Source organism: Vipera ursinii (genome assembly GCF_947247035.1).
Source record: "Vipera ursinii genome assembly, chromosome: 1".
Lineage (NCBI taxonomy): Eukaryota > Metazoa > Chordata > Lepidosauria > Squamata > Viperidae > Vipera > Vipera ursinii.
Genome location: NC_139512.1, coordinates 63,347,923 through 63,368,246, shown reverse-complemented (window position 1 = coordinate 63,368,246; position 20,324 = coordinate 63,347,923). Strand labels below are relative to the sequence as shown.

General features: G+C 35.8%; 1 protein-coding gene across 1 annotated transcript in view; it reads left to right on the top strand.

Annotated features, from left to right (window-relative positions):
- FMN1 (formin 1) overlaps positions 1-20,324 on the top strand; it is an 89,036-nt gene that overhangs the window by 32,405 nt on the left and 36,307 nt on the right. The window contains exons 6-11 of the mRNA XM_083348128.1: positions 1,628-1,715; positions 4,772-4,833; positions 6,483-6,571; positions 11,463-11,592; positions 13,320-13,466; positions 18,126-18,185. Of these exons, the coding sequence (XP_083204254.1) occupies positions 1,628-1,715; positions 4,772-4,833; positions 6,483-6,571; positions 11,463-11,592; positions 13,320-13,466; positions 18,126-18,185 (576 nt within the window). The remainder of the gene's footprint in view (positions 1-1,627; positions 1,716-4,771; positions 4,834-6,482; positions 6,572-11,462; positions 11,593-13,319; positions 13,467-18,125; positions 18,186-20,324) is intronic.

The following is a 20,324-nucleotide window of genomic DNA, read 5'->3' as shown; positions in this document are numbered from 1 at the left end:
ATGGTATTTATTTATTCAATCATTTTCTAAACTCCCTGTTCATTAATACATTACTTAAAAGGTATTCTTTGGGCAGTTTATTATAGATCAGCTCTTGCATTCTGTACACTTGTAACAATTTTGCTTTCAGATGAGAAGTTATTTATAGACTATGTGACTTCAATACTGTTATATTCCTGCAAATTGTTCTTATGCAGCTGTAATACAGGGAAATTATTCTTCTTCCTGCTAACAACCTCTGTTATGAAGTTGTTCTTAATTGTTGATATTTTTTTTGTACATCAATACCCAACCATGTTAGTTTTGCAAGAGTTCTGTATCTTGGTTGTAACAAGCTACTCCTTCTGAGCTTTAACTATTCTGAAATCAACATCTGTGATTTTAAAATTATGTTAAAAATAAACCTCAATAGTTATTTGCAATTTAAAATAGGACATATCGGGAGAGGCTATGCGAGCTAATTCTGATTGTATCTCTGGGGCATACTTACAATTTGGAGAAGAATCACAATAAAAGTACATTCAGGAAAGATTTTGTTTCAAATATTAGGCATGCTTAATGAAGTTTATGATAGCCTAAGAAGTTTCCTTTAAAAAGGTCAGACTAAAAGTCAGTCAGTGCTATACAAATTGTACCCTACTTTAGACAATAATTACCTCTATTAGATATTAACCTGTTGTCAAGTTCATTGCGTAACATGTATAACTTCAGAAAGATATATGATATAACTTTCCATGTGAAAATATTTACCAAGGCAGCTTTTCTTAATAAGAAAAAAGACAACCAACCAATAGTTTATTCTCAATTATTCATTTATTCCCATTAATTCCCTCAGTTATTCACTTACTGCATTTTTACAGTAAATGTTAATAATAAAACTAAGCTTGCTTCAGGCAAACTTAGATTTAAATTCTACTAATTTCAATGAAAGTATTAAGTATATGGTTTAATGGTCTATCAATGGCAATTAAAAGTCCCTTGATTTCTCTAGCTAATACACATAAACAGGGGGAATTATTAAAATATCTTGAAAATCATTCATGTTAGATTAGGATTGGGTATCTTTTAAATTGCGCAGAGTTAATTTTGTATTATGTCAAAACAAATTAAAAATTATGGGCTATATCCATTAAATAAATGTCTTGATGAATATAAAAGTAAGTTATAATAATTGATATTTAGTTACTAAATTAATATAGGTAAAGGTAAAGTTTCCCCCACACATGCGTGCTAGTCGTTTCCGACTCTAGGGGCCGGTGCTCATCTCCGTTTCAAAGCTGAAGAGCCAGCGCTTGTCCGAGGACGTCTCCGTGGTCATGTGGCCGGCATGACTAGACGCCAGAGGCGCATGGAGCGCTGTTACCTTCCCACTGTAGTAGTCCCTATTTTTCTACTTGTATTTTTTATGTGCTTTCGAACTGCTAGGTTGGCAGAAGCTGATACGAGTAACAGGTGCTCACTCTGCTATGCGGCACTCGGGATTCGACCCGCCAAACTGCCAACCTTCTGATCGGCAAGCTCAACGTCCTAACCCACTGAGCCACCGCGTCCCTTACTTAAATTAATATAGAGAGCTATAAATGTGATGTTCATCTTTTCTGACATGATCAGGTATTTTTATTTCCAGATTATCAAATTGTTGGATGGGAAGAGATCTCAAACTGTAGGAATTCTGATATCCAGTTTACATCTGGAGATGAAGGACATAGAACAAGGTAAGTGTTGCTTTTATCTCAAGAGAATGATATGCATAAACAGATGTTTTTATTTTATATCCCTTTAACAACTTGACTCAGTTTATCCATGTATAAATGTTATATCACAGATTACATCTCTGTTGAACATTTATTACATTTTTCAGTTATTAATAGTTGCTCAATATGTACTTTCTCCCTTCCGTCAAAAGATCCCCACTGGTGTATACCAAGAGCACATCTTACTAGCATCCTTTCGTTTGGAGATTAGCCAAAATGCCTTAAAAAAAAACTCAACACTTTTCTACTTCCCGCCATCTGTAAGCCAGTAACTGATATATTTCACAATTTCTATATACTTGAGTAATATGTTGCTCCATACATCTGGGAGACAGATGTTTAAGTTTGCATATGATTACCAGCCAACAAATTGAAGACTGCCACATTTATGGGGGGGGGGAATCAGCCATAGCTGTTTCTTAGGAGAGAGTGGCATTTGTTGCTAATAGAAAAGGTAGATCAGTGTTTCCTGTCTTGTTTAAATGTAATAACACTATATAAGGAGAGTATATAGTAATTTTATAGTTTGATTGGAGTTCCAAATCATAGAAAACATAAAAATAGTTCTAGGCACTATAGAGCCACATAAAAATATTTATCTCAATTTCCTTACAGACAAGGAGTTTAGAAAACAGACTGTTGGTCACTCTATCCCAATAACAGAGTTTCAGAGGAACCCAATACACTTACTGGCTTCTCACAGCTTGTGTTTATTTCCTTGTGTTTATTACAGAATGAAGTCTGTATAACATATTCAAATCAAGCTGCCATGGTCAGAAGAGCAGCTCACCAAGATTACTGTAAATGCAAAATAAGATTTCAATAGTCATTTCAGGATCTAACCTCAAAATGTGTCAGTCAAACTGCCCCCCCCCCAATTTTTTGGTCAATACTGGTATGCAGTGAATTAAAAATTAAGATTATATTACTAGGATAACTTTCTGTCAATATATTCATTTTATGTTTGCCAAGTCACTTTATTTTTTAAAAGAACATCAGTTTAAAAAATGCCCCAATCCAAATGCAGTTAAATTAGCCTTCAGCAGAGATGCCTGAAAGAGTAATGACCAAGTTGTTCCTGAGGTAACTGGTGTTCTGATCAGTACAATAGTACATAGCATAGGATCATACTGCAGCAATGGGTCCATAAATTAGTCAATTTGTTCTACAGAAAAAAATATGACTGACTCAGGATTACCTAATAAAAATGGATGTAATTTCATAACGGTCATATATTCAATGTAAATGTCAAGCATAAGCAACCAGGTACAGGAGTTGAGTTCAGAGACTACAAGTTTATTACATGCTACCCCTTACAAAAGGATCTGATCGACTAATGGTCAAGGCAAATTGGCACTAGATAAAAGTCAAAGGAATTCACAGAGGACTGGGCTTAGTGGGTGCAATGGAACTCAGCCTGATCATCTCCTACAGTAAACATCTGTTCCAGTGCAATTTACTTCTGCTGAAAAAGACGTATGTATGTATGTATGTATGTATGTATGTATGTATGTATGTATGTATGTATTAGTGTATGTGTATATGTTTGTATGTATATATATATATATATATATATATATATATATATATATATATATATATATATATAGAGAGAGAGAGAGAGAGAGAGAGAGAGAGAGAGAGAGAGAGAGCTCAACAGGTGACCTAGGAATTTAGAAATGGCAGGGGAAATCAGCTGATTTTCTCAAAGGAAAGTTGATTTTCTCAAAGTTCTCTTACTTTCCCCTCAACCAATACCGTATTTGAAAAAGTCCCTTGCACCTCAGATGGTGGGTTTGGGGAACGCCATGACTTGCAAGTAGGAAAAGGATAAGAAAATCATTATACTCATACCACTCTGATGTATAATTTACTTATGTAAACAATTTAACTTAAATAGGGATGCACAATTTACATTAAATTCTATTTTTTCATCTTTTCGAAACAATGAAAGCTGTTAAGGAATTTTTAGACTATTACATGCAAAACCTCTATTAACAGAAAAATTGTGCTTCAGATTGAATATTTGGGGGGGGGGGTTATAAATGACCTTTTCAAAATAATAGAGAGGTATTAGTTAACCTCTGCTGTAAATGATGTCTCAAACTAATATGAGAAGGTGATCTATGTCCCACAAAGTTGGGGAAAGAACAGTGAGCAAGAAAGGGATAAATGATCAGGACTATTTTTCATTCTTTTTGTGTTGTATTTCTTATACAACTGAGTTTCTAACAAAGAACATTTTACATGGGAAAATATTTAAATAAGATATCTGTGCAATATACAGATAATTAAGGCTATGATGTATATGTTTGCTTACTTGTATCCCACCTTCTTATTTTACAAATAATTCAAGGCACCAAACATATCCAACACACCTTTCCCCTTCTACAACAACCCTGTGAGGTGGGTTGGGCTGAGAGTGATTGGCCCAAAGTTACCTAGTTGGCTTTCATGACTAAGGTGGGACTTGAACTCACTTCTGCTTCTGTTTCATTAATATTAAGCATGTTACTAATTAATATTTCATAATTAATAATGATCAATATTAAATATTTATTTATTGATTGATTGATTGATCATGGAATAAATTTAGTGACATTGAATAGCTTGAGTACAAATGCTTAGAATTCTACAGAGCATATTAATATGTCATTGATTTAGAGTGAATTTTTGCCTATAAAGACTCATAATAACTGATTAGAGAATCACGATACTTTTATCTGCTTTTGTGTCATTTATGCTGTCTGCTGCATTGTAAATTTTCTAATCACCTACCATGTATCCTAATGATCCAGGCTCCAGAGCAGATGGTCAGTAAAATACGTATTTTTAAAAATAGAGAACTGTAGTCTTTTTTTTTACAGTGTGTTACTCGGGGTGTGTTATGACATTGGCAGCATACAAGAAGCATTCAACCGAAAAGGAAAACATTCTCCAAGTGTTTTCAGTTCATGGCAACAGATAAGCAACACAGTCAGTTAACATATTAATGTGTTATTTTATTATTTCAACAGCTGTACTAAATATGGATGATTCAGTAGTTGACCTAGAAACATTGGAAGCACTATATGAAAATGTAAGTAATGCTGATAGTTTATTTGAGGGTTGGAAGTAAAATCAGATGAATCTCTCCCTTTGGCACAAAGCTTTGGACCATTATCTTTCACCAAAAAGATTAAGAGCCAATTCAGCTTACAAAACAGCAGCATTATATGAGTGTAATACAAAACACCAAAACTTCCCTCAAAACTGCATTCTGAACCAGCTTCAGCTTCCAAATGTTCTTCTAGGGCAGTCCTATGTGCAGCATGCTACAGTAATCAAAACCACAGCAACAACCCTTCTCCCCAGCCATAGTTGCTAATTGTCCATCAAGCAGTAGACCTATATCATTCACCGACTCTTAACTGAGGAAGTGTACCCGCCGATGGAAAATCACTGGAGCCAGGCAGTCTTAAAATCCATAGCCACTCATTTTGCCTGTCCAGCCCCAGTCGAGACCTTCACAGCCTTCAGGCACTGGAAAAGGTCCTGGCCGGCATCATTTGGTCAACCCAGGATGGCCCTGTTCTATTTGCATTGGGATAGTTGCATGGTACCATGAGAAATGTAGAATAGGAACTGCAAGTCTTCCTTCCTTCCTTCCTTCCTTCCTTCCTTCCTTCCTTCCTTCCTTCCTTCCATCCATCCATTTTATCAATTAGCTGGATCTCCTGCCTTTATTTTATACAATTCAAGGCAGCATCCAAAATGCTCTCTCCTTAATATTTTCTCCACAACTCTGTAACGTGTTTTGGATTGAGAAAAAATGACTCACTCTAAGTCATCTAGATAGTTTCCATGCCTTAAAAATTCCCAGTTGAATTATTATATTGAACCTCAGAATTGCATGGTTTTCATAATACAGATTGGGCCCCTTTGTATATTTTGTAATAATTTGTATTAAATTACTTAAAGTATCTTCATCATTTTAGAATATTTTAGAATTAAACACTTGCACTTGGTCACAATATTTTAACAGAGCAACAGATATCAATATGCCTATATGCAATACAGTTTAATAATCCCAATTTCTTAACTGACTGCTGAAGTTGTTTCTCTGTTTTGTTACAAAACAATATTTTTTAAAATAATAAGACATTGGAATTGGATGCTTGGATTAGCAAATGTCTCTCATCACATCTTGAGAAGAATGAAAGAAAAATTAGTTCCTTTTTATAGGAATCTTAAGAAATTACTTGAATTATTATGATATAAATCCTATCTTTGTACAGCTATACTCATCAATTTATTGAGATTTCCAAACTAAAGTGTATGTTTCCATATCTATGGCAATGAATTAAAATATATATCGTAGAATAACTTTTTAAATTTTTGTTGTTCAGACATCAATGTATATGTATCTTGTCAATGGTATGTAAAACAGAAGATTTTAAAACAATGTAAATGGCTCAATCTAGGAAGAGAAATATGGTCATGGAAGACATTTTTTTCTTGTAGGTCAAAAATGACATATAAGAATGTGCTGCATGTATTTTCTTTCTTTTTACTTTTAAATAAGTCCAGTATTTGTACCATGCAAATGTAAGATGCTCTTTCTGTTTTGACTAACCAACTATACTTGTCGAAGCTAATTCAATCTTTCATACTTCCAAAAATAGAAGTATTCCCAGCTTCCGGATAAGAAAAATAATCTCACACTTGTTTTTGTCACTGAATCTACAGAGAGCACAGAAGGATGAACTGGAAAAAGTAAAGCAACATTATGACACTTCAACAGAAGAAGAAGTTAAGCTACTGGACAAACCTGAACAGTAAGACCAGATGGGCAAGATGCCCCATGTATTTCCCAGTCATTCAAAACGGTCTTGAAAAGCAGAATGCTTGGTACAGCATTATGACAGAACAACATGTCTGAAGGAATTCCCAAATGCCCTATTGTTGTTTGTTTTTCATTCCCCTTTGGTTAAGTATGATTTGTGGTGACTTCATAAACATGTTCACATAGTTTTCTTGACAATGGTATAGAAGTGGTTTGCCACTGCTGTGCTCTGGAGGCTTTAACTTTAGCTTTCACAGTTAACCCAAGATCAGCTTCAGGCTGGCCCTTGATGTAGATAGCCCAGTCTTAGGAGATGTCTACCTGTGCTTTGCTAAATATCTGAAAACGCAGAGATTCTGGAGAAGTAGGAAGCTTCTTCCGTTGCTAAATCTGGGCGGAGAATTTCTTAATTAATCAAAATATTTGTTATTGTAATTTCAAACCATTACCTTTTTTATGTCAGGTAGGGTGAGTGAGAGCTCAGGTTATCCAGAATTATTTCTTTAAATACAGATTTAAAAATTAATCCTGTTAGCTAAAATATAGATTTTAGCAATCCTGTTAAAATTAAGTTGGAATCAGGCTATATATTTGGTTAAGGACACTCCTAGTTGCTGTCACTTTTTTCCTTCAAACAAACAAACAAAAAAAGCATTGGAAATTCAACCCAGACTGAAATTCTGTGCTCTTAGGAAGCTTTTCCTACGCCTCGGTCCCCTTGGTTGTGTAACCTTTTGGAGGTGGTAGAAAACACCACAAAAATGTTGTACAGTACTTGCTGCTGCTCCTGTTACTGAAATAACAGGCTTGATGCAGGATCTAGAGCAGGGGTGTCAAACTGCTGGCCTACGGGCCAGACGCGTCATCCGGAAGCCATGTCCACCCCATTGCCGGCAATGGCAAAACAGTCCCGATACATCTCGCAACGTCACATGACATCGCAAGTTTGACATGTCTGATCTAGAGCAATGTAAAAGCCTGGCGTACTCAATATATCATCATCACCATTTTAGTCATTGTCTATCCACTAAACCAGGGATAGGCAACCTCGGCTCTTTTATGACTCATGGACTTCAACTCCCAGAATTCTGGGAGTTGAAGTCCATGAGTCATAAAAGAGCCGAGGTTGCCTACCCCTGCACTAAACGGATGAAAGTCTGCATGTTTCCAACCAATATAGTCCTGAGTTTTCTTTTGCCAATTGGACCCAGAATACTTACTGATGTTGTCAATCCATCTTGTTTTAGGTCTCTTTCGTGGGCACTTTTTATCAAATGGGATCCATTCTATGACTGCCTTGGTCCATCTGCCATCAATTCCTCTTGCTGTGTGACCAAACCATTTCCATTTCAGTTCTTTTACTCTCTTGATGATATCGTATACTTTCATTTGTTCTCTAATCCATGAGCAGGTTTTTCTTTCTTGTCTTGTAATGCCAAGCATGTATCTTTCCTTGGCTCTTTGTGCAACTCATAGCTTTTGTATCAATTGTGAAGTTAGTGTCCATGCTTCCCCAGCATATATTAGAGCAGGTAGCACACACTGATTTAAAATATTTCTCTTCAGGCATAGGAGGATATTGTTCTTAAAAGTTAGTTTTGCTTGCAGAATGCCTGCCAACCACATTTAACATGCCATTCAGTTTCCTTTATTGTATCACCTTCCATTGAGATCTGTTGGCCAAGGTATATGTAGTGGTCTACTACATCTAGTTCTTCTCCAGATATAACATTTTTTCTTTCTTTGGTGAATTTATTAAACCTGGCTCTTTTTCAGGTTTAATAAATGGTTTAAGGTTTAAGCCAAATGGTTCTCCTGCTTTGTACAGCTCTTGTATGTGTCTTTGTAGCTCTTCTGGGTCTTGTGAGAAGAGAACAACATCATCTGCAAATCTTAAGTGATTTAAATAGACGCCATGATTTTTATTCCATCTTTTGCCCAGTCTTTTTGCAAAAGTATTGTTTTGTAAAATACTTCTTTAAGGCAGGCTGAAAAAAAGATAGGTGATATTGTATCACCTTGTCATACACTTCGTTCTGTGTTGATTTCCACTTTAAGTTCATTAGGCCAAATTGTCGCCATTGTTTTTTCATATATTGATTGTAGTAAGTTTATGTAAGCAATGTATTAGTTATTGCTTTCTGGAATACTGAATCAAAACCTTTTCATAGCCAATGAAAGCCATGCACAAAGGCATGACTTGCTGAACAACCTGGATGTGTTCCATTGTGCTGTAGCCACTTCTGAACCCTACCTGCTCCTTTGCTATGCATCATTTAATGTTCTTAATATTCTTTTTGCTATTATCTTGGTGAAAACTTTGTAGATGACTAAAAGAAGACTTATTGGGTGATAGTGCTAAGCTTGTAAGCTGCCCTGAGTCTTCGGAGAAGGGCGGGATATAAATGGATTTTTTTAAAAAAAATCATCTTGGGTCCCTTTCTTGTGTATAAGAATCACTTCGGTATTTTTCCATGCATCAGGTAATTTTTCTTCTCTGAGGTATCTTGAGTATAGTTTTACTAGTATCTTGTGTAAACTCTGTTCACTAGCTTTCAGCTTTTCAACTACAACATAGTCATTTCCTGAAGCTTTGCCATTTTTCATTAATTTTATGGCACTTGATACTTCCTCCACTAGGATATCTGGCATTTCCTCTTTTATGGGTATTGTTACTTTTGAGTAATCTTTATCTTTGTATAGCTCTGAATAGAATTTTCCAATTATTTCTATCATGTCTTGTTCTACACACAGAGCCACCTTCATGTTTGAATGCAAAAGCCTTCTTTGTATTTAGAAGCAAGGATTTTGTTCTATTAACCCCTTTGTTTTCTTCAATTGTCTTTTTCACATTAAACTGATAGGTTTCTTCTTGGATATGTTTTCTTATGGTCTTGCAAAGTTCAACGTACTCCAGTTTATTAGTGAAACTTCCAATATTCTTCATTTTTTCATTAATAATTTTATCAAAGATTTTTGACTGTACCAAGTGTTTTTCCAATGGTGCTATGGATGTAGCATATTCAAGAATGTTTTTAACTATTTCTTCATTTTGGTCTGTAATGTTCATCTCTTCCAAATTGTGCAATAGAACAAAGCAATTTGACAGCTTAATCTCAAAATTGCTGTTCTCCTCTAACTCTTTATTTTTGTTTTTTGTGACATCTTTATCATTTTCATAGCATTATCATTTTCATCAGACAGACTATCTTCACTTTAGCTCATACCATTCTATGGCCACTTCCAACGTTAAAACAATTGATGGCAGTACAATTGCAGAATATGGTTTTATCACTTGACATGAGGTAGTCAATTTCACTTGTGTACCCAAATGGACTCTTCCATGTCCATTTTCTGCTAGCTTTTTTCTTGTAAAATGAATTCATAATGTAAAGTTCCTTTCCTTCAGCAAAATCTACTAGTCTGTCACCTCTATTATCTCATTCACCACTTCCATGTGGGCCAGTTGCTTTTTCTCCAGGTATTGTTCTTCCTATTCTTGCATTAAAATCACCCATTAGTATTTTGTATGAGCAATTTTCTTTGTCTTGAAGGCAGGCCACATTGTCATAAAACTCTTCGACCTCATTATCATTATAGCTCATTGTTGGTGCATAAACTTGGATGATTTGAAGCTTGTATTGTTCAATTGAATGATGCATTGGACTACTTTGTCTGATATACCTTCAAATTTTATTACAGAGTCTTTCCATTTTTGGTTGATTAGAAAACCAATTCCGCCTCATAGTCCATCTTTGATTCCTTTAGTGTACAGTAAATGCCCAGTCCTATCAAGTTCAACTAAACGTTTGTTCATTGTTCTTTACATAATCCAATGATATCCCAATGTATATTGTTGAGTTAGCAGTTCTTTTAGCTGAGTGTCCGTTTTCATTGTTTGAATGCTGACTATTCCTATGCCGAAATAGGCACAGGCAGCCTGATTTAACCCAGTGATTCTTAGCACCCTTTGCCTTTGGTCTTCCTGCTGCCATGGGTAGTTGCCCTAGGCCTCTAGGGAATGAGGACTATTTTTGAGGTTGCATTGGAATAGACCACACATAATCTGTCACACTGGGCCAATGTGGGTTGGCAAATGTGATCAATATTATTCTGGGGTATTCATAGTGGCCTATTTGCCTTGGGAGACCCTTCTGGACATATAGATGTCCGATGACAGCCCATGATTTCATTTACCCACGCAAGCCCCTTCACCATGTCAAGGTCCCGATCACAGAAGGATAGAAGGAGACTCATTATATGCTGGACTATAATTCCATTTATCCTCAAGCAATGCAATTTACTTTGATAGCTATAGATGATTAATGTTATGATCATCATACCTAAAGGGTGCTGCATTGGGTTAGTCTCAAGACTCTAAACATCAATTTTTGATAGGAGATTAAGATACACTCCTGTATCCTCTTTGCTACCCTATGGAAGGAAGTAGGGTAGATCTGTATTATTAAAAGTAGAATGCTTATATTACATTAAATAAAATAGAATTAAAGTTTCTATTTTGAAGATTAATTTAGGAATATGCCTGGGAATAATAAAATTGTCATAGGATACTGACTCATTGGACCCTAATCAAATGTCACATAACCACAGCGGGACTAGAACTTTTGTTTTTAGTTTTGTTTCTCTCCAGCAGAGGGCGGTATCTCTACCTTTCTATTTCTTTCAGACTTTATTTGTGATACACTGTGCTGGAATATTGAATTTATCTTTTCCAATAAAGATAAGAAGATTATTTTTATTTTATTCACAATTTAAAACATATCAAGAACTCATGTATTGTCAGTATTTCTCTGATATATTGGATTATATAATGTAAAATGCAGTCACTTGATTGAAATATATGTTTGCTCCTATTTTCACAGATTTTTATATGAGTTATCCCAGATCTCCAACTTTGCTGAACGTGCCCAATGTATAATCTTTCAATCTGTCTTCAATGAAGGGATAATTGCAGTTCATCATAAAGTTGACATTATTCATCATGTTTGTAAGGTACTTGGATCAAAATGTGTGGCATTCTAAGGTTTATTTTTCTTCATTGAATACAAGTATTTCTGAGTAAAAATGATACAAAATTGATTCAACTCTAGTTAAAGTAGTATATAATGTTGTGCTGCCTAACAGATGTCGTTTTCAGATTTTATAATCTTTATGAACACCAAGTATTTTAAGTCAAAATGACCTATTAAAAATTAAATAGCTTCAGTATTCTATATTTAAATTAAATCAATATCTTATTTATATAAAATATAATAGCACAAGTAATTTGTGTAAAATCATAAATGAAAAAATATGTTCCAATTTTTTACAATTACAATAGGCATAATCCAGCTCATTTATCATGAGCATATTGTAAGCTTTCACTTACATCTATAAATGCTTAGGGCATAATAAATTGGCTAATCTTTAAAATTCCAATGGATCTTGCAAATGTTTATTTTCAAATGCAACAAAGCAAAGTACTGTATCAATTTCAACACTGACAGGATCCAAAGAGATGCCAGGTCAGAACAGCTTTCATGAAACTACAATAGGCATTTGATTCTCAGATAAAGTTTTGAAATAGAAAACAATTTTCTTTTTTTGTTTTCCTCATTTTTCTGAGTTTGAATATTGTTTTTGAAGATTTATTTTAAATCTGGTAATGTAGGGATTCAATATTTGGTTGGATCAGTGACAGATTATTATGTTGCTTTAGAGTTGCAGTGTGAACTTCATTTACTTTTCTACTGTATAATTTCTTGGGGGGGAAATTGAGGCCTAAGTCACAACCTAATGGTCTCAAAGTAAATTTATTTGTCTAATTTAACCTATATTTGTAAATTGGGCTGAAAAGATTTTGCACTTGCTCACCACTCATCAAACCTGATGTAATTCTACATACCTACCAGCAGGGGGATGAGAATTTCTGAAGCCAGAAGATTTAAAATTCATGACTGCTAGAGATGAGATAGGGACATTCTTGCCCTCTTCTTGTGTTTGCATCTCCTTTGGAAGTTAGCCCTTCCTTTGAATCCCAATCCTTCAAGTGGATTAAGGCGGAGAGACTGATCTGGGACTTGACAGGAGAGCAAAGAAAGCACCATGTCTAGGCTTAATTCTTGGTATAAAAACTATTTTGTACTTCTGATGTGGATCTAGTTATATCCACATAGCACAATTTCTTCTGTGCTTTGTTCACTTTTTGTTGAAGTCTGCGATTGCTATATTCATTTATTATGCAAAACATTTATGCGGTGTTTCCTTTAGCAGCTAATAATATTAAAACAACAAAAATATCAACATGACAAATTATTTATTTTACCAACCTCGGAAGGATGGAAAGCTGAGTCAACCTTGAGTCAGGCTTGAACTCCTGGCAGACAGCAGAGTTAGCTTGCAATACTACATTCTATGGAATAATAATAATAATAATAATAATAATAATAATAATAATAATAATAATAACAACAACAACAACAACAATAACAACAACAACAATCCCAAAGTCATCCAATTAACTTTCTAGCTGAAAATTATTGAAGTCCTAATTCAATATGCTACTAACTTGAGCAGTGTGAGCTCTCAAAATAATGTCATGGCCCAGAGTTGATTTTAAAACCTTCAGAATTATTGCATTTCTCTGTTAGCATATTTCACTGTCTATGTTTATAAAGAAAAGAAAATATTTATTCAAGTAATATTTTTCTGATATTATAAATTATTACCACATTTTTCAGGAGTTGACCACAAAGAAAAGTGTGAAAAGTATTTTAGCTTTGATTCTGGCTTTTGGAAATTATATGAATGGAGGAAATCGTACACGTGGTCAGGCAGATGGATTTGGCTTGGAAATACTTCCCAAACTAAAAGATGTTAAGAGCAGAGTAAGTACTGTATGTAGTTTAAATCATGATTTTTAATTTTAATTGATCTTTCAATTAGCGGGCATTGCTTTGTGGGTAGACATCTGCTCATAACCAAAATGACAAAATACATGTTATAACATAATGCACTCTCAACTCTTTTGTATTTGAGTGATAATATCACATACATGTATGTAAGTGATGGAGTTTGTGTTACAACATTGTGCTATGTGTTTATCATTAGTCTCCTTCCCCTTGCTTCCACTGCAAATGCCTCTAGCATTTGTTTTTTTCTTCTCTTTGCTGTTGTTTTTGTTTACACATAAGACATACACTTCTCCTATCAGGTAGACCAAACCTGAAATTCAATTCTGGATGAAGGATAGAACTAGTTTTTTTGGCATTGGCTATAATAACATGCTCTTCCATGTCTGATTGTACCAATCCTCCCCGCCTTCTTATGTCCCAGTGAATTAGGGAGGTTTATGCTCCATCACTTTTGAATATTATCTTGTGCTAGACTTGTTTCATCCCTTTTTTTTTTCTAAGTAACGGTTATTGTATATTTCCATCAAGGTAATCATCCTTAGTCTATACACATGATAATTGAGGTACATCTTTCGTTACTCTATTTCACCATTAAAAACCACTTCTATAACTAAAGTCAAATGTGCTCGCTTCGGCAGCACATATACTAAAATTGGAACGATACAGAGAAGATTAGCATATAACTAAAGTCAAATGACTAATCTTAGTCTAAAGAATTTTTTAAACAAACAGAGGAAAAATGGTGCGTATTTTTTTTTCTGAAACCCAATCCTTATCATGTGTGTTGGAATTACACCATCCAAAATTCTGGGGGGAAAAAGTGCTACAAGATAGATTCATAAACAGAACTAATTTGCCTTTTATGAATGGGCAATGTGACAGTCAGATTATTTGAACAGAATCAAGAATCCAGTAGATTTTCTTTGTATTGGTTTCTAAATTATATTCCATCCAAATTCAGTGATTGTTGGTATGATAAACAGAAATTACTTATTAATTATTATAATCATATAAATCCATGGGGAAAGGAAGCAAGTGCTATCACATTCAGTGTGATGTCATCCATGTCATCCAACACATTACATCAGTGTTTTTCAACAAAGCTTGCTAGGGAATTCCGGGAGTCAAAGTCCACCCATCTTAAAGCCGCCAAGGTTGAAAAACACTGCCTTATATACTGGATTGCGCTTGAATCGTGATGCATGTAATCGGCATTACATAATTTGCATTGATTGTTTGAAGAACATGTAATCTGTGTGATGGCATCAATGCTTCTACTGGATACCTGTCAGTCTACCAATATATATGACTGAACTTATACTAAAAAGGAGGGTCTAAATAATAAAGTGAAACAGCCATATCTCACCATGCCTAATGAAACCATGTGCAATTTATTTCAGTGGATTAACATTTTGGTCTATAAAACTGTTACCTTCATACATCTGGTATATTTGGTACATTTCCTATAACTGATTTGTAGTCAGTCAGTTGTAGGAAATGTAAGGACCTGATTAATCACCCACAAGTTCATTTGTTGCAGTATTGTTTATGTTGACTGGCAGCAATTCCCTGAAGAACCAGCACATGCTATGGGGTCAGTAATAGGATCCTTAGCTGCTAATGAAACAGTGTAACCTCCTTTTATATTCACTACATATAAGAGAAAGTATTACTTATACACTGGAGGTGTACTACGATAATATATTCATACTGAAATGGATATATGGATTTGGACTCCTTTTGAATTTGCTCCATATCTAAATCCTGCTGGCTGTTAGATTTGAGTAGTCTGTTGAAAAACACACACTTACACTCATTCTAGACCAGGGGTGTCAAACTCAATTTCATTGAGGGCTGCATCAGCATTGCAGTTGCCCTCAGGGGGCCGGGTGGGTGTGGCCCGGGGGTGTGGCCTACTGGGTGGGCGTGGCTAGAGTGCATATGGCCTACTGGGTGGGCGTGGCCAGCTCTACATCGTTCGCATCAAGGGTGCCTATGGGGGCCTGGGCAGGAGTGGGACAGATCTGAGGTCTCTGGCAGGAGGAGGGTCTCTGGGCCAGGGCCAAGGCAGTGGGGGCCGTTCCCACACTGATTCCAGGATGGCTTCGCGGGCCACATGAAACCACTTCGCGGGCCGGATCTGGCCCCCGGGCCTTGTGTTTGACATGTCTGTTCTAGACGTATTTAGATATATTTAGTTTTATGTTACTTAATACTAATGCAGATATACACCTAGTCCATACCAAACAAGTTGTACAGTATTAAAGGTAGTCCTCAACGTATGACCACAATTGAGCCCCAAATTTATGTTGCTAAGTGAGACATTTGTTAAGTGAATTTTGCCTCCTTTTATGACCTTTCCTGTTACAGTTTTAAGTGAATCACTGCAGCTGATATGTTAGTAACACAGTTGTTAAGTGAATCTGGCTTCCCCTTTGATTTTACTTGTCAAAAGGTCACAAAGGGGGATCACATGACCCCATGACACTGCAACTGTCATAAATATGAGTCAGTTGCCAAGTGGCCGAATTTTAATCATGGGGATGCTGCAAAGGTTGTAAGTGCGAAAAATGGTCAGAAGTCATTTCAGTGCTGTTGTAACTTTGAACAGTCACTAAACGAACTGTCATAAGTTGAAGACTGCTTGTACAAAACTGTCATTAATCGAAAATGCTTGCCTTTTGGTGTGGAGTGATGATGGTGGAGTGTTAAATTAAGCAATGGTGTGAAAAGCATAGTGCCTGCCCCTGCCCCTGCATCACTGTGAATGTCCTAAAAAGTTTGATATAGTTTGCTTACATCAGGGGTGTCAAACTGCTGGCGCCCGCGGGCTGGTTTCATCATACCGAATCTGCACCCACCCCGCTGCCGGCAGTGCAAAAAGAGTCGCGATACGTCACGACACGTCATGTGACGTGGCGAGATTGACACCCATGGCTTACATATTATATAGAAAGACACATCAGATAGTGATTTGAAGCAAGGGGCCATGGGCAAGGGTTTAATAAACAAGAAACCATTCAGAGTGAGGTCAGAAAGTAAGGCTGCTGAAGGACATATCCTTCAGTACCCTGGACAGGTCCCAAGGAAGACTATTACTAATGAGGGCTAGTTGTGACTGAATGCTGAGCGGAAATGAAGAATCCATAGATACCCCTCATTCCGGCCCCAGCCTTTCTCTAGGCTCCACCCTCTATAATAATTAGGCTCTTAAAAGCTGCCAACAATCCATGGGAGATTTTATAGACAATTCATTGCTCATAAGGTGACCTTTACATATATATATATATTTTAATCCCACCTTTATTAATGTTAAAAATAACTCAAGGCAGAGAACGTAATTAATACTCTCTCCTCCTCCAGTTTTCCCCACAACAAAACAACCCCGTGAGGTGAGTTGGACTGAGAGAGAGGGACAGGCCCAAAGTCACTCAGCCAGGTTTCATGCCTAAAGTGGGACTAGAATTCAGTCTCCTGATTTCTAGCCTGGTGCTTTAAACCACTAGACCAAACTGGCTCTCTGGCCTTGATGGTGCAGCACAGTTGGGAGAAGAAATGTCTATAATTTTTTGAAAATGACTTCTCCTTCGTGAACGTTGTATTACAACAGAATCATAAAATCATGTTGTGTAAACTTTGGAGATCATCTAATCTATTCCTCTGCCATGGTTATCCAGATTCTATTGCAGCATCCACCTGCATTGTCAAAAGGTTTCCACTGTTACAATTTTTAACTCTATGCCCAACTGAAATCTGCATCCAAATAGTTTAACCCCGTTGTTTCCTGTCCTATTTTCTGGAACAGCTTTGAACACATCTGCCTCACCTTTTACATACCAATTTTTCAGATATTCAAAGAGAGCTAACATGTCTCTTTGCAGATTCCTCTTCCCAAGGCTAAACATGCTCCAGTGTTCCCCACTTAGCTTATTTTTCTTTTTTTCTCTCTGGTAGCTTACTCCCCCCCCCTAATGTGCCTGGGAGAGATCTGAGAAAAATTAAAATCTCCATCGTGTATTCTGTGACCCCCCCCCAGCAGGTTTTAAATTCAATTGGACAAATAATTACTGTTGATACTTACATAGTATTCTTGCCAAGCCCAATTACTCAGTGTGTGTCCATACAGAACAGGCAGGGAGAGGGGGGGGCTGAGAATCCCAGTTTTTGGCTTCTGACAAGTTTTAGAATGGAGATCAGGTGCTTTTGTGGGTGATGCTACAGACTCAAATGGCCTCATTTCAACTAAGTCCATGTCCAAGTCATTACTGATCATGACAAGCAACACCTTTATATGACAGAATAAGGCACAATATGAAAAAAAATCTATAAACTTATTTGATTCTGTATTATCCCCATTAAGAGATAAAATTTTCTTGGATGAGTTTCTTAAGTCTCCTTAAGTTGCTGAAAATAGAACAGTAATAGAAAACAGTAGCAATTTACTATTAATTATTTATACTATTTGCTATTATAAATTAGTATTCACAGAGTTGGTGGTCACGTCTCCTTTATTAAGAGTTTAGGAAGTATAAATTACAGTAAAACATCCTTTTCAATCTATATTTTTTTAATGTTCATGCTCCACATTTTTTGATATTCTGAAATCTTATTTTTCAATTATCCCTCTTTTAGGATACAGGAATCAGCCTTGCAGATTATGTTGTAATTTATTACCTACGCCATTGTGATAAGGTAAGTTTTTATCAATTACTGCACTGTGTATATTATTTAAGAAGGTTCTGTAGAGTTATGCTTATCCCATTTCTACATGAGAGAAGAAACAGGAACGATAAGGAAAGCAAGCTAGCACACAAGTGAGAAAAATTAAACCTGTTGTCTATTATTTTGACTTTTTGTGTGTGCATATCTTCAATTAAAGTTGAAACATAAGCTACAGGAATGGCTTTACTTCTCTTCCTACATCTCCTAATCCCAACAAAAAAGACATTGTGAGTATGGGATCCTCTTTGGAAAGAATAATAAATGAAAATTATTTAAAAATAGCAGAGCTATCTCACTAGTTTATTTTTTTATTTGTAATTAAATTTATATGCCACCCTGGGCGACTCTGGGCAACTTACAAACAGTAAAAAGAGAAATATAAAAACAATTAAAATTACATTTACAATTATAACTCTATCGTTCTCCTGAGGTCCCCAGGCCTGCTGGCATACTCGGGACTTGAGGAACCTCAAGCTGAAGGCCAATTTCACCTCAGGAGGGAGAAGATTTCACAGCACTGGTGCCCCCACAGAAAAAAGCTAATCACTTAGGGCCTGCCAAATATAACTCCCTAAGCTAGATATGTCACACTTGCGACGTCACATGATGTCATGCAACGTATTGGGACGGTTTTGCCATTGCCGGCAATGGGGTGGGTGCGGCTTCCAGATAACACATCTGGCCCACAGGCCGGCAGTTTGACACCCCTGCCCTAGGCAATGGAACCCATAACATCCCTGATCTGCTTGATCTGGTAGGAGAGGCAGATGAAATTGGGGAGAGGTTGTCTCTCAAAGTGGGGCAGAGTATTAGCCAGGTTTCGAATTAATCAGCTAAGTATAGTTATTTCAACTTTTAAAATGTCATGCTAAACATAAAGCAATATTTATTTGAATATATATTCAGAACATTTGGATTAATGATACACAAAAGTATGAATAAATGGCTAATGAATTTATATATTTTAAATGCTGCTGGTTTAAAAAGAAGATTATTGTTATCCTTAAAAATGTATTAATAGCAATTCATTTATTTATAATAAATGGATATTAAAATGTATGAGAGATGATAAAATTAAAATATTTTTCAAAATTCTGCTTTTCCCAGGAAGCTTAATTTAACCACACTTGCAATCTTTCATAATTTTAATACTATCTATATTTTAAAGGGAGCAATTTGTAGATCTAGTCACATAACTTTTTGGATTTCTTAGATTAAAGAAACATTTAAAGCTTTTATTTGAATACTTCATTAGATATACAAAGTTCAGATTTAATAGTTATCAATAGGTTGTTAATTTATATACACTACAGAGACTTATATTTTAACTTTCCAGTCCCAAGATATTGGAACTTTGAACTTCTAAAGACCCAAAGTTTTATGATTGAGTGAAGATTTCCATAAGTAGAAAATAAAAGTTGGGGGTTTAATTCATCCTGGAGCACTCTTCGAATCCTTTTCAAAGAGTTGTGATACCATGAGTAATAGCACATAAAAATAAAGGAGAAAAGGGAGTATTTCTAAATTACTCGTTTTATTTATTCTTGCGTAATCCTTCTCTGGATTAAAGAACTTCCTATAAATGGCAAAAGACAGTTACAAGCCATTAAACTACAACTAAAAATTAGGATTTGCTTATGCAAAGATAACTTTGTATCTTTGTTTTCGCTGCATGCTAGGCAATGGTTTTCAATGAGGAGCCAAGGCTAAGATGAATGGATAAACAGAGAAAACACTTCCGTGCTTACTGGAAAAGTTGCTATTCATTAACCAGACACTTTTGACATTTTCCTCATTTAGGGAACTGTGGAAATAAATAACGTTGCCAGATATAAATTTGGGTGTCATCAGCCACCTATGACATCACAAAAGCTGAATGTTTCTGTGAGACTTATTCTCTCTGAACAAATGTGGTACCTTATTTATCAATTTATGCATTGGATTTATATTCTGCATTTCTAACTGTGATAGCTTGCAACATCACAGTAGAAATCAAATAATTAAGAGTCATTAAAGCACAGTCAAACAAGTTTTATCTCAGGAGCCACAGTGTTTGTCCATCAGGTACCTGCCAGTAAAAAGATAACCGGAATTTAGAATTTTTGACAA